Raw genomic sequence first — 23,481 nt, forward strand, 5'->3', positions numbered from 1 at the left:
CACAATTGCAGGCAACAAAGCCAGAGGCAACACCTAAAGCATGGGAAAAACACAAGCTACATTTAGCTTGGCCTAATTTCAGGACTTGCATGGTAGATCACATGTCAACTGCACACAGAGGTGTCTTTAGGATAAACTGGAATAATATGCCTGCTTTTCCACTTTCCGACAAATCAGATTACATCCTTGGATAAACTTGTTTCAGATAAAGATGGCATTTTGGCCAGAGACAGTCTGTTCAACTGAGCAGAAAATTTACATCTTATCCTCCTGCATTGTTTGTCCACTCAACTTTTTTGTACTGGAATGTGGTTTCATGTTCACTACAGAAATAGGGTACGATAATATCAGATCGCCTACACATGATGCAGCATGCCTTACTCTGTCACGGAACAGAAAGCAGAATACAGGTTTGTTATCATGATCTCTAACACAATGTTCTGTGAAAGATGTTTTCCACTGTCTCTCTCTCTCTCTCTCACTTGTGAATGAACAGAGGTGCTCCAGCAGAGCTTGACTGATCCACGAAAAACAATTTTTATGTGACATGTTCACGAGTGTAAGGGTCAAGCTGCAGTTACCAAAATTAAACAAGTTTCTTTATCTTTAAACACGTGATAATTCTAATAAAAATTTGGAAATAAATAATCACTAAGCTGGCATGTAAGTGGACGAAAGCAGCAGAAAAGCAATGTATACAAACATTTTACTGCAGGAACCATCAGCTGTCATATTACTTTGGAAGAGGGGTGGGTGACCTCTAGGCCTCGAGGGCCTGTGTCCTGCAGGTTTTAGACATCACCTTGGGTCAACACACCTGAATAAAATGATTAGTTCATTACCAGGCCTCTGGAGAACTGAATCAGCAACACAGTCTCCAGTACTGATAACTGTTTTGTTTTTTATCTGCAAGAGGAGGGTTTTTACTCATGTGAATTTACATAGTTGAAGATGCTAAGATTCTTGCTTTTGTTGAGAGTGACCACAATGGACAAGATTAGAAATGAGTATATCAGAGAAACAGCTCAGGTTGAGTTGTTTGAAAAGAGATTGATGGTTAGAACCAATGACTGTGGAGTCAGTGATTAAGACATCTGGAGAGGAGGGATGGTGGATAGACTGGACAAAGGATGTTGAGGATGGAGCTGCCAGATGGGAGGAAAAGAGTAATACCACAGAGAAGGTTTACATCTCTTTACTTTTATTTTTTTACATTTTTTACATTGTAGTCAAACTGTGTTAATAATTACTTTTAATAGGTAAATGTGAAAATGAAAAACAAACCTTAACACGAACTTGACACTGGGAAGTTATATCATCATTCAAAAACAAACAAAAAAAATGAAGTGAGGCTTTTCTTTTTCTACTTCGGTAAGTAGAGTGGGTCCGGTCTGCATGTGAAAGTGTGCCTGGACAAGATACAGCAACCACCAGAGTGAGAAGGTGTGTCTGGATTCTGGACCAGGTGCTTAGCTATGAAAAGCATTTGAATGATTGCTTGTGACTGGGTTGGAAACTCTGGAATTCTTACCTTCCTTAAGGTTTCTGGTAACTTGCCCGTTTGCTTTTATGTAAGCAGGTAAAAAAAAAAAAAAAAAACCCACCTCATGTGAGTGGCCGAATATGAAACACTCTCTTACTCCTGCATACAGCTCACAGCCACATCCTCACTTAAAAAAAAAAAAGCAGTAGTGAAAACTTTCGCTGGAATCAACTTCTTCAAAAACACGACGCTGGGTGCGACTCTGCAACTAAAACTCATACAAGCAACAAATAATTTTCTCTGATAAGAATTCTCAACTCAGGATTTCATTTAACCTGATATTTCCTAAATTTGCTTCTTGTATTTGAACTTCTAGCACAAATATTCCTTCACCCTTTTCAAAACTGTTCATTTCACACAACTTGTACAGTACTTCTTTTTCTTTCTTTTTTTTAACACATGCAGAGCACTTGGTGATAACCTGTCATTACACTTTTTTTTTTTATGGACACGACCTGTAAGAGTCAAGTAACTTTGCTTTACTTAAAACTACTAGATGTGGCACAGCACTGCCATCATGTGTCTGACAGTGCAATATGCATGGGAAGGCACTCACAGTTAGTCACTGGTTTTCACACACACACACACACACACACACACACACACACACACACACACACACACACACACACACACTTTTTTTTTTTTAAAAAGTAAATAAAATAACATTGATCAGTTAGACAGTTATTTCTACTAGCAACTCTTTTTTCCTAATAGGCACTTCACCCCAGTTAGACCAGTTATTCCAGCTTCGGCGGAATCTCACCATGAAGATAGCTCTGGCTGTGTTTACAATGGATGCATTACCATGCTTGGAGGCTTAAAAAAAAACAATTTCAGATGGGTTGTTCTTACTAGATTTCAGGGGGACTTGCTATTTTATTAAAGCTAAGTTTAAGCCAAGCTGTAAACACAGTGCTGTTTGATTATAGGAGAAATCAATCACGATACTTTACCCACATAAACTATAAACATACTCCCATCTTATGAAGCAAAGCTTCATTAAGAGTTGTGCCTATAGATCGTTGCTTTATATGACTGAATAAAAGCACTAAATTTGTAAAACGCAAATACAAAACAATAGATTCAACTGCATTAAAAAACTGAGGACTACAACTTTAATTATTTAATGCACCAGACGCTGAATGCTTCACTGTAAATATTGCAAGATTAATATCCCCGAAAAATGTCTCCCTGCATGGATACAGCCAATATGTTGGAGCACAGAGCCTGGCTTCTTCTTTGTTATTTAGTAGTGATGGCGACTCCCTTCTTGACCCAGGCGTTGCTGTTGAGCAGAGAGAGCATGAAGCGAGCCACGTCTCCTCTTCCTACTGCGCTGCCTGGAGGTTGACCATTGTTGTCAGGCACAAAGTATCCCTCATGGGTTAGAAACTCTTGAGCTGTAAAGGACAAAAAGAATACAACAGCCAGATAGTAAAAAAACCTAACAGTTTGTCCAGTTACATGCTTGAACTCCATGATTTGCTGATCTCAGAGAAATTATACAAAGCAAAGTGAGACTATGCACTAAGGCAAAATAGATCCCACTAAGTCAGAAAGCTTCCACTGAATTAAGCTCCGCCATTCTCTGTTGACACCCCCTACCCATGATGCAATCTGTCTGCTTTTACCTGTGGCCGGAAGGTTCTTGAGGCCAGGTGGACGCACCACAGTCCAGTTGATGTCCTCCGTCTTCTGCAGAAGCTGCTCCATCTCATACATGTTGCTGAGGACACTTCGGATTAATGGCAGCAGGAGGAATCTGATCAGGTATGATGACTGAGTTCCAGAGTTTGCTGAAAAAAGTAAATCAAAAACAGTGAACAGCCTGAGCCACAAAAGCCAAATAACCTTCAAAGTCCAAGTTTTTGAAAGTGCCTCCATCTATCTGTTTTCTTAGTGACATATTCAGTTCAGGCTCATGACTCAACGTAGCCTATGTTCATAAATCAGCTAAAAAAAGAAGCTTTTAATCATTTGACTCAAAGCCAAACCTTGACCCCTGTCCTTCACATTTTGGGAAAGCAAGTTCAGAAATATCAGTTACATTAAAAAAACAAATCTAAAGGGCCACATCTGTGTGATGCACTTACGTTCTGTGTACCAGGAGGTCATGGTGATGATCCTGTTCACCTGGGTCTCTTGCATCGCACTGACCATAGCAGTCATGGACCGAGTGTAGCCTGTCACCCCGGTGAAGAAGGAGGCTGGGAAGCCGAGGCAGGACATGACAACATCCTGGTCTTTGAAATGAGTCTTCATACTGTCTGCCGAGAAAATATCAGCCGTCACCACCTGGAAAACAGTTACAAGACTGACTGTTAAAATGTGCATGATTACTTTTGTTGATTGCACGTAACAGAGCTTAAAACAGATAATTGCCTTGAGATTCTCATGAGTCACGGTGAGCTTCCCCGGGTTCCTGACGAGGGCTGTGACCACGTGGCCTTGCAGCAGGGCCTGGTTGACCAGATACTGTCCAGTCTGCCCAGTGGCTCCCACCACAGCGATCTTCATCCTCTAACGCTTGGAGCCAAGTCAAGACTGCAACTAAAGCAGAACACAACGTTGTGAACGCTCTGATCGCTCAAACTAACAGCACTGAAGTTCCCTCCCCCTTTCACAAACGTAATAAAACTACTTTTATCGTGCAATAAAAATGTCCTTTCAGAGAAATTTAGGTTTGTCATGTAACAGCTTGTCCTTGTGCATCACTAACCCCCCAAAAAATGAATGAATGAATTACTACAATTCTTGATCTCTTAAGAGCTAAAATGAATGTGCAGTAAAGACAATCTGGCACCTGAAGTCAGAGCAGAAGATTGTGAAATCACATCTCCAGCCTGGAAACATGGATGTGTGTGAGAAAGAAAAGAAAGCATAATTTTTTAAAAATTATTAAATCTGGTTGGATGAAAACGATGATATGATGATGAAGAGAGATGAAAACTTTCATTCTATCAGTCAAACAAAACTGCACATTGGTTCCCTTTGTTTTATCCAGACTGGGGTAAATGAATCATCTCCACTGCAGAGGATGATGATGAGGTTGTTGGTCAGATGCTCGCTCCAGAAACTAAGCCAATATTGTTGACTGAATTTCAACTGATGTTGTTTAGAAGATCATGACAAGCATCTCTGAGCTGATTCCTTGAAGCTATGTTAAATGAGCACTGTTTGCGGACAACACAGGCATTTTTGCAGTGAACCATCTGTCCTCAGATTGTTGGCAGTCCTTTCATTTGTGGGTAATGGTGACGTCAAACATCATGCCGCTGCCACTAAGAATTAGTTCTTTGGTTTTTAACATTAGAGACAATTACAAAACAGAACTGTACTCAAGAATTCAACTTTTATAACTGCACCTGAGGCTGAGGCTTAAAAGTGATTTCAGTTTTAAAGCCAAGTGGCATCCCAAAATGATGGAATAACTGGATTCTCTCAGAAATTAAGTAGAAGTATTTAAAAGAAAAAAGATTTAACTGGTGGCCACAACACAGAGCTTTAGGGGTTAGGTTACATCCCATGCTTATGTGTTGTTAGTGGTATGAGACATCTAGTGATCTAGCTTTAACTGTGTCCACATCAATTTTGCTGTAAGTAACACTCATACCAACACCAGTGCATCAACACCACAAAAACCTGGAGATGACAAATTTGTTCACAGAGCTTTAAATTTTAAAAAAAAAAAACACCAGCCATTTGGCTCTATTAATGGTCAGTACAAATGCAATCCAGTTTTGGTGTATTGCTTACCCTTTGTAGGAGTCGCAAGTCAAAAAAATCTTTATCGAGCATGCAGCAGCAAGATCCATGAGCGACTCCAAATGGAGAGTGCATTTTTTGCATGAAGCACACCTGCAGTAACTCTTATATTCTAATTATTACCATTACAATTATTAATTACCTCCAGTAGGACTGATCAGGATCACAGCCTCTCTGCAGTTGTGTAACTCTGCAGCTCAAACAGGCGACCCACCCATGCAGACTCTAATTTTACCATTTTCCCTCATTCAACAGTTTTATATCAGTAGTGACTGTTCTATATAAACATTCTTCAGTGACTTTAATATGTACACCACTCCAACTGCTTGTTAACACAGACATATGGCGCTGGATCGCCTGGCAGCCTTTAAAACAATTTCCCTTGGGATGAATAAAGTATTATCAATCAATCAATATATAAACAGCCAAACAATGGCTATAGAGAGAAAGAGAAACAGACAGGAAAGCCCAACAATAAAAAAAAAAAACAAAAAACAAAAACCTTTAAGGAAGCAGTAGGTGACAGTGGGAACGAAAAACTCCCTGTTAACAGGAAGAAACTTCCAGCAGAACAGGGCTCAGGTCATCTGCCATGACTGGTTGGGCTTAATGGACTGAACAGCCTGTAGAGTTTTGCCTGTGTGTGAGTCCTAAAGTCACTTTGTAATTTTTTCATAAACCACAACAGTTTCCCACTGCAGTAGCTGCAATGACGCTGTGGGGCACTGCCTCTCCTGCTAAACACCTTAACCCTATGCCGCTAAATTAACAAGTTCATTAATCAGCTCACATCTACAGTTTGCCTTTGTCCCGTCGCTCAGTAGTGAAGTGGATTATGAAATCATGCTACACGCCCAAAATTGAATAACAATCCTAAAAACAGCAGCTCCTACATTAAATTCTGATATGTTGACCTCCCTTAACAACAATACAGCGTTATAAAAAGCTTCCTTGTCTTCAAAGACACAAACAATTCAATTCAATTTTATTTATATAGCGCCAAATCACAACAAACGTCGCCTCAAGGCGCTTACAGAAACAGCGATCCAGGTGCTGAGAAAATGACACCTACACTACCAAAAACATCGGGACACGTGATTACTTTTATGATCTTTTATTCTTAAGCCCTTTTCAGTGGATTAACTTTTTAAGAGTCCACACGCTGTAAACTCTTTAATGTTTGACTCAACCATGCTGATAGCACCAAGGCAATATAACCTCTTACATAAAGCTAAAAAAAAAAAGTTGGAAACAGCCTACGCGGCTGTGACTTTCAGAAACATGTTGGGACTGCGGGGCTTTTGTATTCAATGTCTTTAAATGCCTATTAAACCGGAAACTGAGGGAATAACTGCCACCCTGAACCTTTATGATCTCTAATGTTACACAAACCAGTAGCTGCATTTCCGCTTTTTCTATGTCTTTGTTTTCTTCATTTATTCATTTAGAGGCAAAAAAAGAAGAAAAAGATTTAGCGCAAAACACCATGAGCCAAATTAACCCAAATTATTAGTCTGTTGTCATGCAGCATGCAGAAAAGGACGTTTAGCTCCTCACTCACCTGCGCCATTATGAAAGCGTCCCGTGAGGGAGGCGTTCAAGAGCGAAAGCGTTCAGCTGCGTTGTAATTGTTTATCCTCAACCCAGATTTAAATGTTTTGTTTTGACGTTATATAGAGGGAGATAACATGACCCCCTCAAAGCTAATGTCGAAGTTATAGTTAGAAAGTTAGTGTAAATATTTCCAATGACTACAAGTACAAATTTCGCAGTAAATACTTCTAAAATGTAACGTCTGCTTGGTTTTTTAAAACCCAAATCAAACATCTTCGACTTTAAGATATTTTCTTGTGAAAAACAAAAGCTATAAAGTCAGCAGAAATTTGAACCAGAAATGATTTTTGGAAAAACTAATTTATTCTTCGGTGCTCTATGCTGGTGCTATTTATTCTAGGTTAAATCTATGCGTTGGGTATGGATGGTGTATAAATTTAGCCTTTATGTTCTTGATGCATACTCAATCATCCAGGTAAGTAAAACGAAACGTTTCGTCACTCATCCAAGTGATGACGCTACGTCCAGATGAACAGAATCAACTTTTGGAGATATGTTTTGTCACCACTTCAAAGGTTTAAAAAAATTTAACATCCCACACACCAAAATTTTAGCGATCATAAAAAAAGGATCCGAGTTGAAGAAACTGTTGCGCTTGGGGGTTGAGTATTCAAGAAAATGGTCAGTGAAATCCAAAATAAAATCAAGTCAATGGTGAAGAATATTTGAATTTGTTTTTATCTACAGACATATTATCAGTAGGTGCTCACATGTAAACACAGACTTGGGCTCCTCTTGCCACCAATGTTTACCGCTGAAACCTTTCCATCTCCCTACATGAAGACCCATTTGGACCTATCAGGTCATTAGATCAGATAATCCACTTGTGGCTTTGTGCTTTGATTATGTGATCACACCAAGGGACTAAAGACTAAAGCAGCTTCAGCCACATTCCAGGAGAGCTGTATGGTCGGGGTTGCTTCATACATGAAGCTTCTGTACAATGACCGGTCTAACTGACATCTTGCTGCTATTCTGGTGAAGGATGCAACACAGCAAAGGGCTTTTTAAACACTCAAATGAACTGAAAGCTGACAGCCAAATAACCTGGGAAGTGGTGACTGGATAAAGAAGGTGACTGCGTAAGTAAGCAACGGATTTCAAGATGTAATAGTTGAGTAAGTCTGTATAGATGGATTTCTACAGCAGCTAACTAAAAAGCAGGTTCAAACTGGGGAAAAAGACGCTAAACATCACAGTTTTGGTTCTTTTCTTATGGTCATATATTACTAAATTTTGTATCCACGTTTGGCATAGAACAAGACTTTAATTTGTTCCTGAAATGTGATACAATATGAAATAATCAAACAAACCAAACCATTCAGAATTCAATGCTCATTGTTTTATTAGATTTTTTCCAAATTCTCAATGCTGATTTGTGCCAAATGGTTTCCAGCTGTGAAGGTATTTCTGCCTCCTTTTTTCCATAGATTGCTTTACATAACCCTTCGTAGAATTCAGACAAAACAGTCCTGTGTGGCAGGATTGAGGCCAACCAGCGGATAATGAGATTAAAAGGCCACAAAGTCGAACGAGTTCAGTGTCCTCCAGCTCTCTGCCTACTGCTACTGCTTCTGAGCCATGCTCAGCATTTCTCAGTGTCAATGAAGGGGTGCCTTAGAGTTAAAAAAGAAAAAGAAAGAAGCAGAGCTATTAAAAAACGTGCACGAAGCAGAGTAATGAACTTCTATCTCAGCCTGAGAACAATGTAGTGGCTTCAAAGTAGACTTGTAGTCAAGACCGCCTAATCCGAGACCAAGACAAGACCAAGACCAGATTAAATCGAGACCAAGACAAGACCAAGACCAGAGGGTATCGAGACCAAGACAAGACCAAGACCAGAGGGTATCGAGACCAAGACAAGACCAAGACCAAGACCAAGTTGAGACGAGACCAAGACCGAGACCGAGTCGAGACGAGACCAAGACCAAGACAAAAAAAGTCTTTAAACTGCAGCCAGATGCTATTCTATATACATATTCAGGACACCTTAAACTAGTTTTTTAATTAAGCAGCAAGGCAGAACAAAGTCGGGGCTGTATCAAGACACAGGGACTAAACCCCAATTCAACCAGACCCAAAACTGATCTGGAATTAAAACAGGACTACAACAGTAACCAAGACAGAACCAGAATCAGAACTAGATGATAGTAGCACTAAAAATCATCATAGACCTGCACTACACTTATTTTTTAATTCTACCAAAGTACAATATTTAGATTGAGAAAAGTTTATATAATTATTTAGCCTCGTTGTGCAAACAAGCCTGCATAACTTAATAAATATAGAATTTGAAAAGTAACAAATGGTATCTAAAAAGAAACACTAGGTACTAGATACATGTTCTGATGAGTTTTGGCAAACAACCATTTGACTAACATGTGTGTCTCACCTGCTCTTGTTCCATCTCTGTTCTGTCGTCATTCTCTCTCTCCCTCTCTGCTCCTCTCTCTCCCTCTTTGTGCTGACAATCAAGCCAAACACCAACATCATCAAATATACAGTTGAAACCAGATATTTATGTACTCTTCAGATAAAAACACAAACACTTTTTTAATTGTAACATCAAATCACATGGACTCTACTAACCTATCAGAAGCTTCTTTAGCTCAGAATGGAATCGTCTGGAGTTTTCTTATTAATTAACAATAAACTTAGTGTATATGTACTCCTAAATTTGATGAAAGTGATTAAAATAGACAGCTCCCTCTTTTTATTCTGACATTTAACTAATTCAAAAGATATTTCAACATTTATTTATCTAAAACAAAAGTTTACTCTAAATTGATGTTTAACAGTAAAAAAAAGTTTTTATGTTTTCTCCATAAAGTGTATGTAAATATCTGGTTTCAACTGTGAATATACTGCTGTGTATTGAAATTCCTCTTGTTTTGCATAGATATACTAAACAACATCCAAAGCATAATATATAAAATAACATCTACCTGAGTTTTTTCTTTGAAAGAAGCTCCTTATGTCCATTGTTGTGTTCATCAGTACACAACTGAAACCGATTTAGAGAGTTTGTTTAGCCGTGGAGGGTAACAACTGAAAATATGAAATGTAAGCTAAGACTAAAAAATCAGCATTGCTGTTCGGCTTTTTATTTATCCATTTGTTGATTCACTCGAAGAGCAAGTAACGCAACCAAGTGATCAGTTTGATATCAATCTTTTGTGATACACCGTCATATTTACATTATTAGTTCAGTACGAATGATTTGCTTTGGTACCTGGTCAAACTTAAGCTCTCCTCTGTCTGCAGCAAATTCGCAGGCAGCAGCTTCTCCCCCCTCGCTCACATGGGTGCTGCGCTCAGTCGCCTAGTGCCTGAGCTCGGATCATACCAAAATTAGGGGGAATTTACGACGGTGCGCTCTGTGCTTCGTGTGTTGTTTTTGGGCTTAAGCCCAGTAAGCCCCCCCCCCCACTCCGCTGATGGTTGACTCCAAATCTCCCGAACACTATGTCGATTTGAGAACGCAAGACCGAAACAGCGAGACCAAGACCGAGACCAAGACAAAAGTCCGTCGAGACCAAGACCGAGACCAAGACAAAAGTCCGTCGAGACCAAGACGAGACCAAGACCACGTAAAAGTCGAGACCAAGACCGGTCTCGAGACATCCAACTCTACTTCAAAGCCTAAAACTCTTTAGTACTTAAGCAGTCCAGTGTAAATATGTGCTCAAGTATTAAATCTAGCAGATGAATTACCCGAATGTACTCTGAATCCTTTTGCACTGATGAGATGATTGATTGGTCCTTTGAACAGGAACAGTCATGGGATGTGGCGTCACAAAGTCTAACCATCTCCACAAACACACCACATCCAGTGGAAGAGGTGATACGCATACACTGACATACATGGTCGATGACCAATCACGCTGATTGCAAAAGTTTTACTCTTTCCTGTTTTTCCTTATTCTGGCTCTTACGTGTTGTCTTTGTGTTTGTCCTTTGGTGTTTCTTTTTTCTCTGCTGCCTGCAGCTGTTACAAGTAAGCCACATCTGCTTGACCTTTTTTTGTCTTGTTGATGTTTCTGTTTGGCAGATGTTGGACATAAACTCAGACCTCTGGTATCTGGGTCAAGCATAGAGGTGGAAATATTTTTACTAAAAGTTGCAGATAGGATGTAGCTTTAATTGAAAAGTGGAGAAAGTAAACACCTGTATCTGTTTCTGATGATGGTTTTAAAGTCAACCATACAGATATAAAACTGCCACTATGCCTTTTTTTTTAATTTAACAGTAACTTTACTCTTAGATTACTTGTAGAAATTCATTGCTATGTGTTGGTTCAGGGAAGTTAGGAACAAGTTATCCAGCTAAACTGTTTGTTCCTCCAATCTGAATGGAAATAAAAGTGTTCCTGAAGTCCTTTAAGAGTATTTCAAGGTTAAAAAAAAAAAAAAAGGATCTGAGATAATTGGAAGAACAGGGTATCGGACACCTATAACTCCAGCTTTAACTCACATTTGGTTGGGTTTTGGTGCCAATACTTAGTTACAAATTAGGAAGAAAAATATTTGTTTCAGAGGAGAAAAAGATCCTAACTTGTGTTAAAATTAAACCTTTTTCAATGTTAAACTAATTCAGAAAGAGACATTTTCTGGGTATCTAATGCGCTGAATTCAGCCCCATCTAAAGGTGATGACACCACATCCACTATAGTACCACTATAGTATAAATACCCTTGTTTGGCCTCTTGGTTTATCCTCCAAGCACTATGTGAGAAGTCAGTTTAAAGCTTTCTCTTGTAACTTGAATGCACATCAGGAAATAAAAGTCTTAGAATTGGTAGTCAAGTCTAATAATACAAAAGTGTTTTGAAATTTTGCCTGCTTTGCTTTAAAAAGGTTTTAAAAACAGCAGATTTTTGTGTTGCAGCACCTCTTATACTGTGTGTGTCAATAGTAGCATGTGAAAAAAAATGATTAAAATGTGAGGTTTTTCTTGATCACATGTGTTCTGTGTTTCAGCCATAAGAGCTGCCATCCTGATTCAGCGATGGTACCGTCAGTACGTCGCCCGCACAGAGATGAGGCGGAGATACACCTGGAACATCTTCCAGTCCATCGAATACTCTGGAGAGCAGGCCCAGATCAAGGTGAGAAACTGCTGCCACAAACCAGTCGAGACCTGAGCGTTTAATAAAAAGCAATTAACAAAAAAACTACAACCTTTTTGTCTCTTTCCTGTGCAGCTTTATAATTTCCTTGGCTACCTCATGGACAATTTCACACCATCGAGCAATGAACGTAAGACTTCTGCATTTATTCTGAGTTTGTTTTTTTTTCTCTGTAAATCAAATCTCTGAGTTTGAACCATCTCCACCTTGCAGGAAATTTGATCTCGCACATCTTCAGAGAGAACGAGGTCTGCCGGGATGCAGAGTGGGAGAGGTACTTCTGCTACAAGAACATCGAGGTGCCGGAGATTTACTCTGGACCTCATCTCACCTTTCCTCTGACGGTAGAGGAAGCAGTCGGTCTGGTGGAGGCTTTCAGGAATAAGAAAGTAGGTCTTTTTGGAGAAAATGTTCTACATCCAAGTTCAGCACGTGCCATTAATTGACTGCATTGTAATGTAAAAAGCTTTATTTGCAGTGGTCCTAGTTATTTCCTATATGCTTGTGACTTTGCTTTCTCTGTTTTGGAGGCCTTCTTGCTAACACGTTTCTCTCCCAGCAGCAGCTGCACTCACGCTACGTCCTTCAGCTCCTCTTGGAGACGTGGAAACTGCTCCGCATGTTTCCAAATATCAACCGTATCTCCACCTGCCACAGCAAAGAAATCACGATTTGTGGTATGATAAAGATATTCTTTGATAGTGGTGGTAAAGCACATGGAACTGATGAAATTTGGAAATATTTAGTAAAGACAATGAAAAATCAAAGAAGCCTTAAAATGTTAGTCTTGTTTTATTATAAGAAACTGGACTTTGGTCAATTCTGCTGGCCAACAGAAACCATTGTTTCATAATGGAAGAGAGTGAAACATTAAAGTTGCAGAATTTAAATTAAAAGTATAGATACAAATTAAGTGTGCTGTAAATTCCAGTAATTTTTAAGCCAGCCCTTTCTGTCCTGTTGTTACAGGTGATTTGCACGGACAGCTGGAAGACCTGCTGCTGATTTTCTATAAGGTATGAAAACTTAAACATTTTGAATGTGCTGAATTAATCCCATTTTTGAACCCAGAATAATGAATTTTTTCATCTGATGAGCTTTAGATACCATTTTAAAAAATGGAATTTACAAATGACGATTATTAAAATCAATAAAAATTCATCATTTTTATTGCTATCACTGCTTCATCTTCAAACCTGCTTCATATGTTCAAGATAATTTAAGGATAATGTTCCAAAAATGTCCTTAATAAATGTTTTTGTGTAGTTAAATAATTTAATAAAGATTAATATATATAATTTTAAACTCCTGAGAATCTAATGATTTTCATGTTTTGCATTGAGGTGCTGTAATCAGAGAGTATTTGATGTGCTTCTTTGATTAACTTCTTTGTCAGTTAATCAGGTGGTTTTAGTTTCAGTTTGCCTGCAGCTTTTTTTGCATCAGTAGTTTAATCTACTGTTTGGTTTGTTTGTATGTGGTTGATTTGTTTACACTTAAACTGCGGCTTGTCCCTTTAACTGTGCACTCCTTCGATCTTGTTTACGTGACAGAACGGCATGCCGTCCTTAGAGAAGCCCTATGTGTTTAATGGAGACTTTGTGGACAGAGGCAGGGACTCTATTGAGATCCTCCTCATCTTGTTTGCATTCCTGCTCGTTTACCCAAGTAATGTCTACCTGAACAGAGGAAACCACGAGGACCACATAGTCAACCTCAGGTGAAATTAATAAACATACACCATGTGTATGTATACACAAATTCATCTGTTGTCATTCAAACTTTTATTTCTTTACTCCTCTGGATGGTTTAGGTACGGCTTCACCAAGGAGGTGTTGAATAAGTACAAGGTAGGTTCATGTCATGCAAACCTGCACCTCCTTATCGCTGCTTTTCTAGGCAGCAGCAAATCAAAACTTATGTGGTTACCTTTACCCATGCCTTCCCAGGAAAGCTCAATCTAAACCAGTGTCTTATGTACATAAGACCAGTCACTCCTCCACGTTGCTAAGAGGATTTACGGTCATTAAAGAAGGTGACATCTGGTCTCTGTTGAGTCAGGGGGACTGAGCTGGTCCAAAGACTGACAGAAGGAATACAAAACAAAACAGAGGTTTTCTTACTGCATGCTGTCTTAAGTTACAGTGCAACATCTCAGTCACACACAGAAATAAATTAGTTTTGTCTAAGGGTTCTTTGTTCCCACTGTTCCCAGTTGCAGGTGGATCAACCAACGGTAGATGGTTGGGTTTCTATATATAAAGCACTTTGAGATGATTAAGGTTGTGATTTGATGCTAAAGTTAGACAGATACTGTGGGTTCATTCAATCTTATCAACAAATGGAGTTTAATTTTTGTAAACTAAAACTGAAAATTTCATTATTTTTAAGCATCTCCTTGTTAATGTAACTTTGTAAACTCTTCACAAACATGTTATCGCTTAGCAAACTGACTTTCTGTCTGCAAGGAGAGCAAAAACAAAGGAGAGAAATAAAAAAGCACTAACTGAGTAACTTTTGCTGATTGTGTTTTACATCAGATGCACGGGAAGAGGATCCTGAAGCTGCTGCAGAAGATTTTCAGCTGGTTGCCATTAGCAACAGTGATCGACCAGAAGGTGCTGGTCCTCCACGGGGGGATCTCTGACTCCACGGACCTCGGCGTCCTCGCCAGAGTTGACAGACACATTGTGAGGAACCAGCATGTGATGAGTAAAGCTGTTATTTACTCATCACTATCCTTGCAATGTGTGTAATCTGTGTTTTCCTGTTTTCCTTCAGTACATCTCGGCTCTGAGACCTCCGAAGAAGAGACACCACAGCTTGGCGGGAATATCCATCGACTCGGACGCAGATGTGGACACCGCAGCCATCAGCAGGGTCTTCCAGCGCCGGGCCTCTTTCACGTATCCCAAACCCATGGGAACCCGATATTGCTTCCAAAATCGTTCGCTGCAGGACTTCTCGGATCGGATCAGAGTGAACATGGAGAACCAGCTGGAGCTCAGCAGGAGGGAAGAGCCAACTCTGAACACCCAGATCAACAAACCGGAGCAAGAATCTCTGTGTTTGTCCACCGACTCTGTCAGCAGTGACAACACCGTGGATGAGTGGAAACAGGCGAGTATGGAGCAGAGATGTTTTCTTAGAAGCTGCTAAGTAAACAATGAGTCTTTTGTGTCAGTGTTAGAACGAAATCAGTTTTATTATTCCAAAACTAGAAAAATGTAAACAAGCCAGATGTTTAATGGGAGACAGCTGAAACAGGAAAAAAAACAATCCACTACAAAATCCACTTTCTTTGTGTATTTGTCACATGTGCATGCTTCAAATTCTTTTAAAAAACAGACCAAAAAAACCCCCAATTTAATAAAAATATGTCTTTTTTAAAATGATGATGGGAAGAGAAAAAGCTAACCAAATCTACCAGACTCCCACCCTGATTAAATCATGAAGTAACTGTGATTAACCACATTTTTCACATTCACTAGCCACACTCAGGCCTCATTACTGCCAAAATGAAGGTTTTAGAGTGGCCTCGTCAAAGTCTGGACTTACATTGAAATGCTTTGGCATAGCCTTAAACTTTCCAATTTGACAGAATTTCAAAAATTCTGCAAAGAAGAGTGGGCCAAAATTCCTCCACAGCAATCTGAAAGACTCGTTTCCTTGATTGCAGGTCATGCTGGTGAGCACGTTAGATTAGATTAGATTTAGGGGACAACTACTTTTTCATGTTAGGCTGGTAGGTTTGGATAGCTTTTTTTTTTCCTTAATAAATATTACTCTATTTACTCTTGTTGCCTTTGTCTAATATTACAATTCGTATGATGTGAAGCATGTAACTGTGACAAATTGTAGTAAGATTTTAGTAGTTTTACTCCCATGTATATTAAACAATGAAATAAATTCCCACCAGTCTAACCTGACCAAAAACTCACACTCTTCACATATTTTTGGCGAAAGTCGTGACCTTTCACCTCACTCCTGCTCAAGTTATAGCCTGAAAGACAAACAGACAGTAATCAACGCTCACCTAACAGGAAGTGCTGTGTGTTGCCTGCGTAAGACTTCAGAGGCTGTAATCCCCCACGTCACTAATCTCTCTGCTCTGACTTCAATCTACTCTTAAAAACTGGCTAGCTTTTTCCCCAGCTGGTGTTTCCACAGATTTTTTTCTGACTCTTCTGTTTTATTTTTTATCTTATTTAATTTTTATCTTTTACTGAATAGCAGACAGTAAAGTTGGACTACGCACCAATGCTAGAAATGGTTATTAAATATAGTAGAGAAACTTTAAGACTTGTCCCACCAGATCCTGGACCTGCTGTGGAGTGACCCGATGACTCAGGATGGATGCATACCCAACGAGGTGAGGGGTGGAGGCTGCTACTGGGGCCCTGATGTCACCGAGGACTTCCTGAACAGACACAATCTGCAGCTCATCATTCGCTCCCATGAGTGCAAACAGGAGGGCTATGAGTTCTGTCACAACCGTAAGGTCAGCTCAGTAATCCTACAGCTCGCTGTCTAAATTCAGGACTTTAAAACCAAAATCAGCCTCACTCTAAAGTATCATATGTACCATAAACCTCTCCCCTGATCAGCATCAGTGTTTCCTTCCTCTTCAGTGACAGGTTTGTCCTTTCCTTCATTCACCCAGGTCCTCACTCTGTTCTCTGCCTCCAATTACTATGACGTGGGGAGCAACAGGGGGGCTTACGTGAAGCTGGGCCCTGACCTTGTGCCTTATTTGATTCAATATCAGGCCAGCAGCATGACGAGAGAGCTCACTGTGAGACAGAGGTACTACTAACACTCACTTCATTAGATAAATTCTTCATTACCAGATCATCTCTTCACTTAATTCAAACTTGGTTTAGTCTTAAAAGGCTAGAGTAGCTTTGCATAATTCACTGATCAAAATAATCTTTATATTGATTTTGCAGGGCCTTGGTGCAGAACCTCAGTTCATCCATAGTCTGAAGCAGACCTTCAGACCTCTGTCCACAGTCAGAGATGTGTGCCAGAGCCAAGATTAGAGAGAGTAGAAAAAACTGTTTGCTATGGACCGGTTAAAGCAGACTGAAGCCTGAGATACACTAATTTTCTAATGTCAGACTTTGGCCACATTTAATATGACTAGCATCCATTATAACAGAATACACAGGCCAGATAATAAGGGGAAGTACAATAGGCTCCCTTTAAACAGACAATAAGGAAGCTTTATGAAACTAGTGGTTTCCTCATGTCTACACAGCTTATCTACATTATTAACTTTAAAAATTCACAAATTAAGCACCTGAAATGTTTCTGACGTTGATGAGAAACCGTTTTTGCCTCTTTCTTTGATAACCATTGTTTGCCACGCTGTTGTGTTTGCCGTTCGTCACCTGCAGTGTTGGGCGAACCGAGCGCTCAGCTCTCAGAGTCCTGCGGGAGCAGCTGTTTGCGCACAAGTCTGACCTCCTCTGTGCCTTCAGAAAGTTTGACAGCGAGAACAAAGGTGTGTGTAGTTTGAGTTTCATAAACTGATTCATTCCTCATCGGATCAGTCTTTACTTTTTGTTGCAGATCTTTCCTTCTTTTTTTTCCATGTAGTTCTCAAGAGATATTCACTTGCTGGAAAGAAATATGAGCCCACACCTTTGTATTTGTGTGGAACATAATGATCCCCGTGCAGGATGAAAACAACGTGTGGGCTGGGCGAAAGTCTAGCTCAGAAGATTTCAGAGTTTCACAGAAACTTCTGTTTCAGGGATTTAATTTCACTTACAATAGACAAACAGCTTTGCCTAACACAAAATAGTGTGAAAAAAAAGGTACTTGGATGGATGTTGTTGAACTTTTCAACATATTTTTGGATAAGCAAACATTTGATTCTCTTTGAAACACAGCCTACAAGTAAAGGTGGTTTATTAATTATTTTACACACAGAATTGGAAAAACTTGAAAACAGAACTGAGTTAGCTTTTGGCTGGCTCTCACAGTCTTCCTGATGCAGAGAAAAAGCCTGCTGTTTACATTTTCTGGGCTTTAATGTGTCACAAAATAACAAAGTATAATATTTTAGTGTGAATGTTTTCAAACTGTGTGGCAAAATACTTCTTAGATATAATCTAGACAAGGTAGACAGTGATCAAACTTGGATTAGAGCTTTGCGCTCTTATAATTAGTATGACCTTTCACCTCTATTAGGTCTGCTGTCTCTGAACGACTGGGCCTCTGCAGTGGAGAGTGTGATGCATCTGGATCTGCCCTGGAGGATGCTTCGCTCTCAGCTGGTCACCTGCAAGAACAGCGAAGGCACGATAGACTACTACGAGTGGTTCAATGAGCTTGCCATCACAGGATCCAAAACAGATGTGAGAACTCACCGGCTCTGTCTTAGCTGATGTAGCAATGTTTACATGAAAATGCAATAATGTAATATGGAGAAACTTTAGAAAAGGGATCTTTATACCGAGATTCAGTGAGTTGTAGAGAAGTAGAAAAAATAAATTGCCCTTCCACCCTTGAAATTGGTTAAATGGATACAAAGGAACATTGATTTGTGTCCTTTTCCTGGCACGGTGTGTATTCCGTGGCGTCATGCTGCTGTCATGTGTTGTTGACTTAAATTATTTGTAAAGGATACACCTGTGTATCATCGATTACAGGTTTCCTTGTAACCTTCCTGTCTACCCAAGTAGAATGAGTTAGGAATGAGTTGCTTCAAGATGGCACAGTGAGATAGATTTCCAGGTCACAGGCAGGAAAACAGGGGAGGCGAGGATGGACAAAATAGGGAAATGAGAAGCCCCTTGACACCAACTTGAGACAATAAATGTCAGAAGTCAATTAAGTAAAGTGATCTCTTTCAGAACACTCTAGGATTGACCTTTGTTTTTGTTTTGCCTTTTGGGAAAAGGTGAAAACCTCCCTAAAGATGACTAAGAACATCTTTACCAGAATCCTAAAATTAATATCTGCGTGGGAATAAATCTTTTCAGTTGCCAGGTTGTATTCAAACAGAGTTTTGCTGCTTAAACAACATTATTTTTCTGACCAATCTGAAAGATGCTGCATATAAAATATCACCAGAATGCTGCAGATGTTCCTTTTTGTACTTTATTTGTGTTGTTTTATGAATATGAGACTTTCTTCTTTTGGTCTTTGCAGCATATTGACCAGAGTCTGCTGGAAATGTTGTATCGCCACCGCTCCACTTTGGAGACAATCTTCAGGATTGTAGACACGGACAACTCAGGTAAAACACCCACTGTTTATTGCTGTTCGATGCAGAAGCAAATCTGCTAATGGAATATATTACCCTTAGATCGCTCAGTTTTGCATCATTCCCAAGTAACAGCACAGAGAAAAAAATACATGTTTATGTCCTTTCTATCACACACATTCACACTCCAATGGATGAGCTACTTGGGGTTTGTATCTCGCCCAAGGATATTTGGCAAGCAGACTGGAGCAGCCAGTGATCAACCCACCAACTTTCTGATTAGTAGATGACCTACTCTACCTCCTGAGCTGCAACCAAATGCACTCAGTCAGAAATATAGTGATTATATAACTTCAATTAAATGTCAGTTTTTGCCTTAAAACATTTAATTTACTAATTACATAGTAATATGTGCCTAATATTAATATATAACAGGTGCCAGATTTAATTTCAAAAGACATGAAAGAAATACTTTTCTTCATTAAATAACTAAAATGTCTCTGTATGTATTGTGGCTTTGGATTTTTACCTTATTGAGATAATTGTTTTGTCATATTTAATCTGCACACTTTTCTCTTGATTTATTTGTTATATATTAGTTATGTTTAACTTAATTTTTAACTGTTGCCAAAGGAAAAAGGAATTACTTAACTTTTATAATCTACATAGATGATTGAGAGACGGAGTAAAGTGTGTCAGGGCTCTGATGTGTCTGTGGGAGACGTCTGCTGAGCTTAGCCTCTGTTAATCCACCTGTAGCGTGCGAAACAGGCAGCAGGAGGTTACAGTCGCCTGATTCCTAACGATGACTAACCCACTGATCTACTAGTCTTTCCATCCCGCCTCTCTGATCACATGCAAACACAGACAGCAACACTTTTCTTTAACAGTTTCTGCCTATTACTCCTTTTTGAACCTCTAATCTCCTCCTCCTTCTCCTCCACCTCAGGGTTCATCAGCATGCAGGACTTCCGTCAGACCTGGAAGCTGCTGAGCGTCTACCTGAAAATGGAGATCACCGACGAGGCCATCTCCGACCTGGCCGTCACAATTGACAGCAACCATGACGGCAGCATAGACATTGACGAGTTCATGGAGGCCTTTCGGCTCACGGACAAGAAGAGCCGGCTGGAACGAGGACGCAGCATGTTCATGGGTACGGCCTCCGACCTCACCAAGCTGGAGGGAGATCCCAACATTTGATGAAAAAGTGTGTTAAACAGATAGCTCGGCGTCCAGCAGAGGGGAGGAGAGGGAGCTGCAGCCAACGCAAGCTGCTTTTAATGACGCACATAAAGATGCAGGATGATGCTGAGCAACAGCCGCCTGGATCACAGGGGATTAGGAGGAGGTTAGAGGTCAGGGTGTTTGACGGCGAATGCTCATTTGAAGCGGAGGAAGTCTGGGCAAAACGCAGCAGCTTGAGCAACTCACGTCTCCTTTATATTCCTAAAATAGTCCAAAACTGAAAAACAAAAGGCATCTTATAGAAAATAACAATTTAATTAAATGCAAAAATGGGTGATTTTTGCATTTAATATTCACTGAATTTACGTTTAACAGCTTCAAATGTGACTCATGTCAACATAAAAAGATTCTCACACTCCAGATGTGTTAAAATGGACATGTAATGATCCTACTCGTGTGATGATTAACAGTTAAAACTGAGTAAAAGATGGGAAGGAGCACAGAAATAAGAATCCTTCAAATATATGAAGAAATGTGTTAAATATATAAAAAGTGCTTGCCAAAGGTTTTTGGGAGGTAGCTTATTGAAATAATTTTTCACATCATCTACATATTTTTTTTTTATGAATTTGTTGGATGTAGTGAAGAGGTATTTCAAGAAAAGGAGGAAGATAGGGTAACACATCATATGGATGGATGTTATCTCATGGTGGTGCCAGCTGAGAACGAGACAGGGTCTGGATGGTAGGGAACAGTTACCAGATGATTGGGAAAGAACAGACTCGCTAAAGGAGTCTCGGAGAGTAAGAAGAGGATGGAGGGAATGGAGATCAAGTGTACCGGTACAAGTTATTAAAGAACAGGGGAGCTGCAGTAACCACAGTGGGATAAGGTTATTGGAGACCATGAAGATGTGGGAAAGACTCTGGGGTGACTGTCAGTGATTTTTGCTTTGAGAGTGTTGATTGAGATGTATACAGGAGGTCAGAAGGAGTTGCATCTAGGAGGAATCCTGGAGAATTTTTTTTAAATATCTGCAACTTACTGGTGCCTTAGCAGCAGCAGCACTTGAAATGTCGCGTGGACTGATAATATTTTCTGTGAGCGTGGTGGGATTGCTCCTCCTGTCGGGCAGCAAACGATCCCCCAACCCGTCCAGAATGGAGAACTCATGATTTTATTCATTTGACTCATAGGATGTATATCTACCTCCAGTTTCTGAAGTTTAAAGGTGTAGTCTGAGAATTTGGGAGTTATGCTTATTATGTTATCTCAGCTGAGCATAAAGACAGGAAATGGAAAGTAACAGCTCGCCTGCTCTCGCTATAAGTAAACCAAAGTCACCTAAATTCACCCTAAAAACACACTCTGTAATGCCAAAGCTGAAGATGGTCACAATTTTGTAAGTTATGACATCATTACAGCTACATGTTCACAGAATAACCAGTTACTAATACTACTAACATGTTAAATTCAAAGTAGTGTAATGTTACTTTATCAAAAGTAACATTTTTACATTGTAAGTGTAACATATACACAACATTGTTCTGTAACACTGCAGTGACTCAGTGTGGGTTAGAAATAAGTGACTTGATATTTCAGCAGATGTAAGATGATATCTGTGTGGGTGATATCTTCTGAAGATCAGTAACACATTTGTTTCTTTTATACAGTGTAAAAGATAAACATTTCTAGGCCTGTTGCAGACGGGAGTAATTTATTTCATCGGTGAGAATTAAAGTAAGAAATATGGTCCTGGGTGAATCCTGAAATGAATCCTGAATTACAGGAAAATTCTACAACAGCAAATATGGCATCAGAAACTTAACTTCCGGGAAAGGAAAAAGCTTTTTAAGGAAAGCTTTTTAACCCATTTTCATCAGATTGGACTGCTGATTGCAAACATGTAGTTTTTAATCCCGCCACTACCATTAAAATTAAAGATCATTTTAATTTTGCATTGCAATAACTGCATGAACAGGTGGCCAGAGGCATTTCAAGATAACTGTTGAGCCCTGAGAGAGCATACAGAGCAAGACAGCTGTTTTCAATCTTCATGGTAAGCTAAGCATCCAAATAGTAGTAGTGTTTAAATGATTGATCATTTTTTAACAGTAAATCCAACATTGTGCAGGACTTGTTCCGTCAAGGCGTGATGTATTTTTTAGTTTAATCTGTTGTTCCACATTTCTGAGTATTATCAATTGCAACTAAAAGAGTCAGTGAGTCCGTGTGAATGTGAATTTTACTGTCTTTTTTTCTAGTATGTTGACCATGTAAAACCTTTCCTGTAAATAAAAAAAGTGAGTCATGTCTTACTTTCCTAAGACGTATGTGGAAAAAATGTTCAGTTGTTGCAGTTGAAGGTATGTAATTAGTTTCTAATTTGTTTAATTAAGGTAGCAGTTTTTTATTCATTTATTTCTCATCCTTATTATTTAAGAGCAAACATAAAACTCAAAATTTCCCTTGCAATCAATGGCAATTCTAGAAACCTTTGTCATTACTAAATGCTTTATTTTCTCTCTGCTCGGCCTATAGTTGCTGTTTGCTTGTGGGTCTCTCTGCTTTCAGTTTTGTATTTAATACCTGAAAAAACAGCTTCATTGGGTTTAGTTCAGGTGATTGACTTTGCCATTGAAGAATATCACATTTTCTGCATTGTTTGGGTTATTGTCCATGTATACCTATCAGCTGTCACATTATCAGTAAACACCAGTTTCCACTGGTTCCACTGGCAGCCATACGTGCCCATGCCATAACATTACCTCTACAATGTTTAACAGACAACATGCTTTTCTTTGGATCATGGGCTGTTTTTTCTCCTCCCCCTCTTTCCTTTTTCCATCATAAAGGTACAAGTTAACTTTGATTTCTTCTGTCCAAACACTGTTTTTTGTTTTTTCCAGAGTTCTGCAGTTTCTTCTAGATGTTTTCTGGCAAAGTCCAATTTGACCTTCTTGTTCTTGTGGTTTGCACCTTTTTGAAAACTGGCTCCTTAGATGACTGTCGATTTTATAATAA

The 23,481-nt window shown here is 39.4% G+C and overlaps 2 protein-coding genes across 5 annotated transcripts; one reads left to right on the top strand and one right to left on the bottom strand.

Moving 5' to 3' along the window:
- Nucleotides 1–1,532: 1,532 nt before the first annotated feature.
- Nucleotides 1,533–10,703, bottom strand: LOC102295361 (uncharacterized protein At2g34460, chloroplastic). 3 transcript variants are annotated; one of them, XM_005949104.3, is made up of 5 exons: nt 10,640–10,703; nt 3,929–4,096; nt 3,640–3,841; nt 3,178–3,342; nt 1,533–2,946 (listed from the first exon to the last, which is right to left on the bottom strand). In XM_005949104.3, the coding sequence occupies exons 2-5, from the start codon at nt 4,061–4,063 to the stop codon at nt 2,789–2,791; spliced, it is 660 nt and encodes a 219-aa protein (XP_005949166.1). In that variant the 5' UTR covers nt 4,064–4,096; nt 10,640–10,703; the 3' UTR covers nt 1,533–2,788. The 3 variants fall into 3 exon arrangements, with proteins under 3 accessions (XP_005949166.1, XP_005949165.1, XP_005949167.1); XM_005949103.2 differs by lacking the exon at nt 10,640–10,703 and adding an exon at nt 6,873–6,944; XM_005949105.2 differs by lacking the exon at nt 10,640–10,703 and adding an exon at nt 4,350–6,856.
- On the top strand, nt 7,811–22,775 carry LOC102296064 (serine/threonine-protein phosphatase with EF-hands 2). 2 transcript variants are annotated; one of them, XM_005949109.2, is made up of 18 exons: nt 7,811–8,007; nt 10,698–10,766; nt 10,914–10,922; nt 11,905–12,032; nt 12,129–12,183; nt 12,267–12,442; nt 12,616–12,730; nt 13,023–13,069; nt 13,607–13,773; nt 13,867–13,903; nt 14,594–14,743; nt 14,835–15,173; nt 16,369–16,554; nt 16,717–16,859; nt 17,453–17,559; nt 18,252–18,418; nt 19,215–19,302; nt 20,219–22,775. In XM_005949109.2, the coding sequence occupies exons 2-18, from the start codon at nt 10,706–10,708 to the stop codon at nt 20,470–20,472; spliced, it is 2,229 nt and encodes a 742-aa protein (XP_005949171.1). In that variant the 5' UTR covers nt 7,811–8,007; nt 10,698–10,705; the 3' UTR covers nt 20,473–22,775. The 2 variants fall into 2 exon arrangements, with proteins under 2 accessions (XP_005949171.1, XP_042070918.1); XM_042214984.1 differs by lacking the exons at nt 10,698–10,766; nt 10,914–10,922.
- Nucleotides 22,776–23,481: the final 706 nt, after the last annotated feature.

This window comes from Haplochromis burtoni, unplaced genomic scaffold, assembly GCF_018398535.1.
Source record: "Haplochromis burtoni strain Fernald_Lab_line unplaced genomic scaffold, NCSU_Asbu1 Contig_634, whole genome shotgun sequence".
Classification (NCBI taxonomy): domain Eukaryota; kingdom Metazoa; phylum Chordata; class Actinopteri; order Cichliformes; family Cichlidae; genus Haplochromis; species Haplochromis burtoni.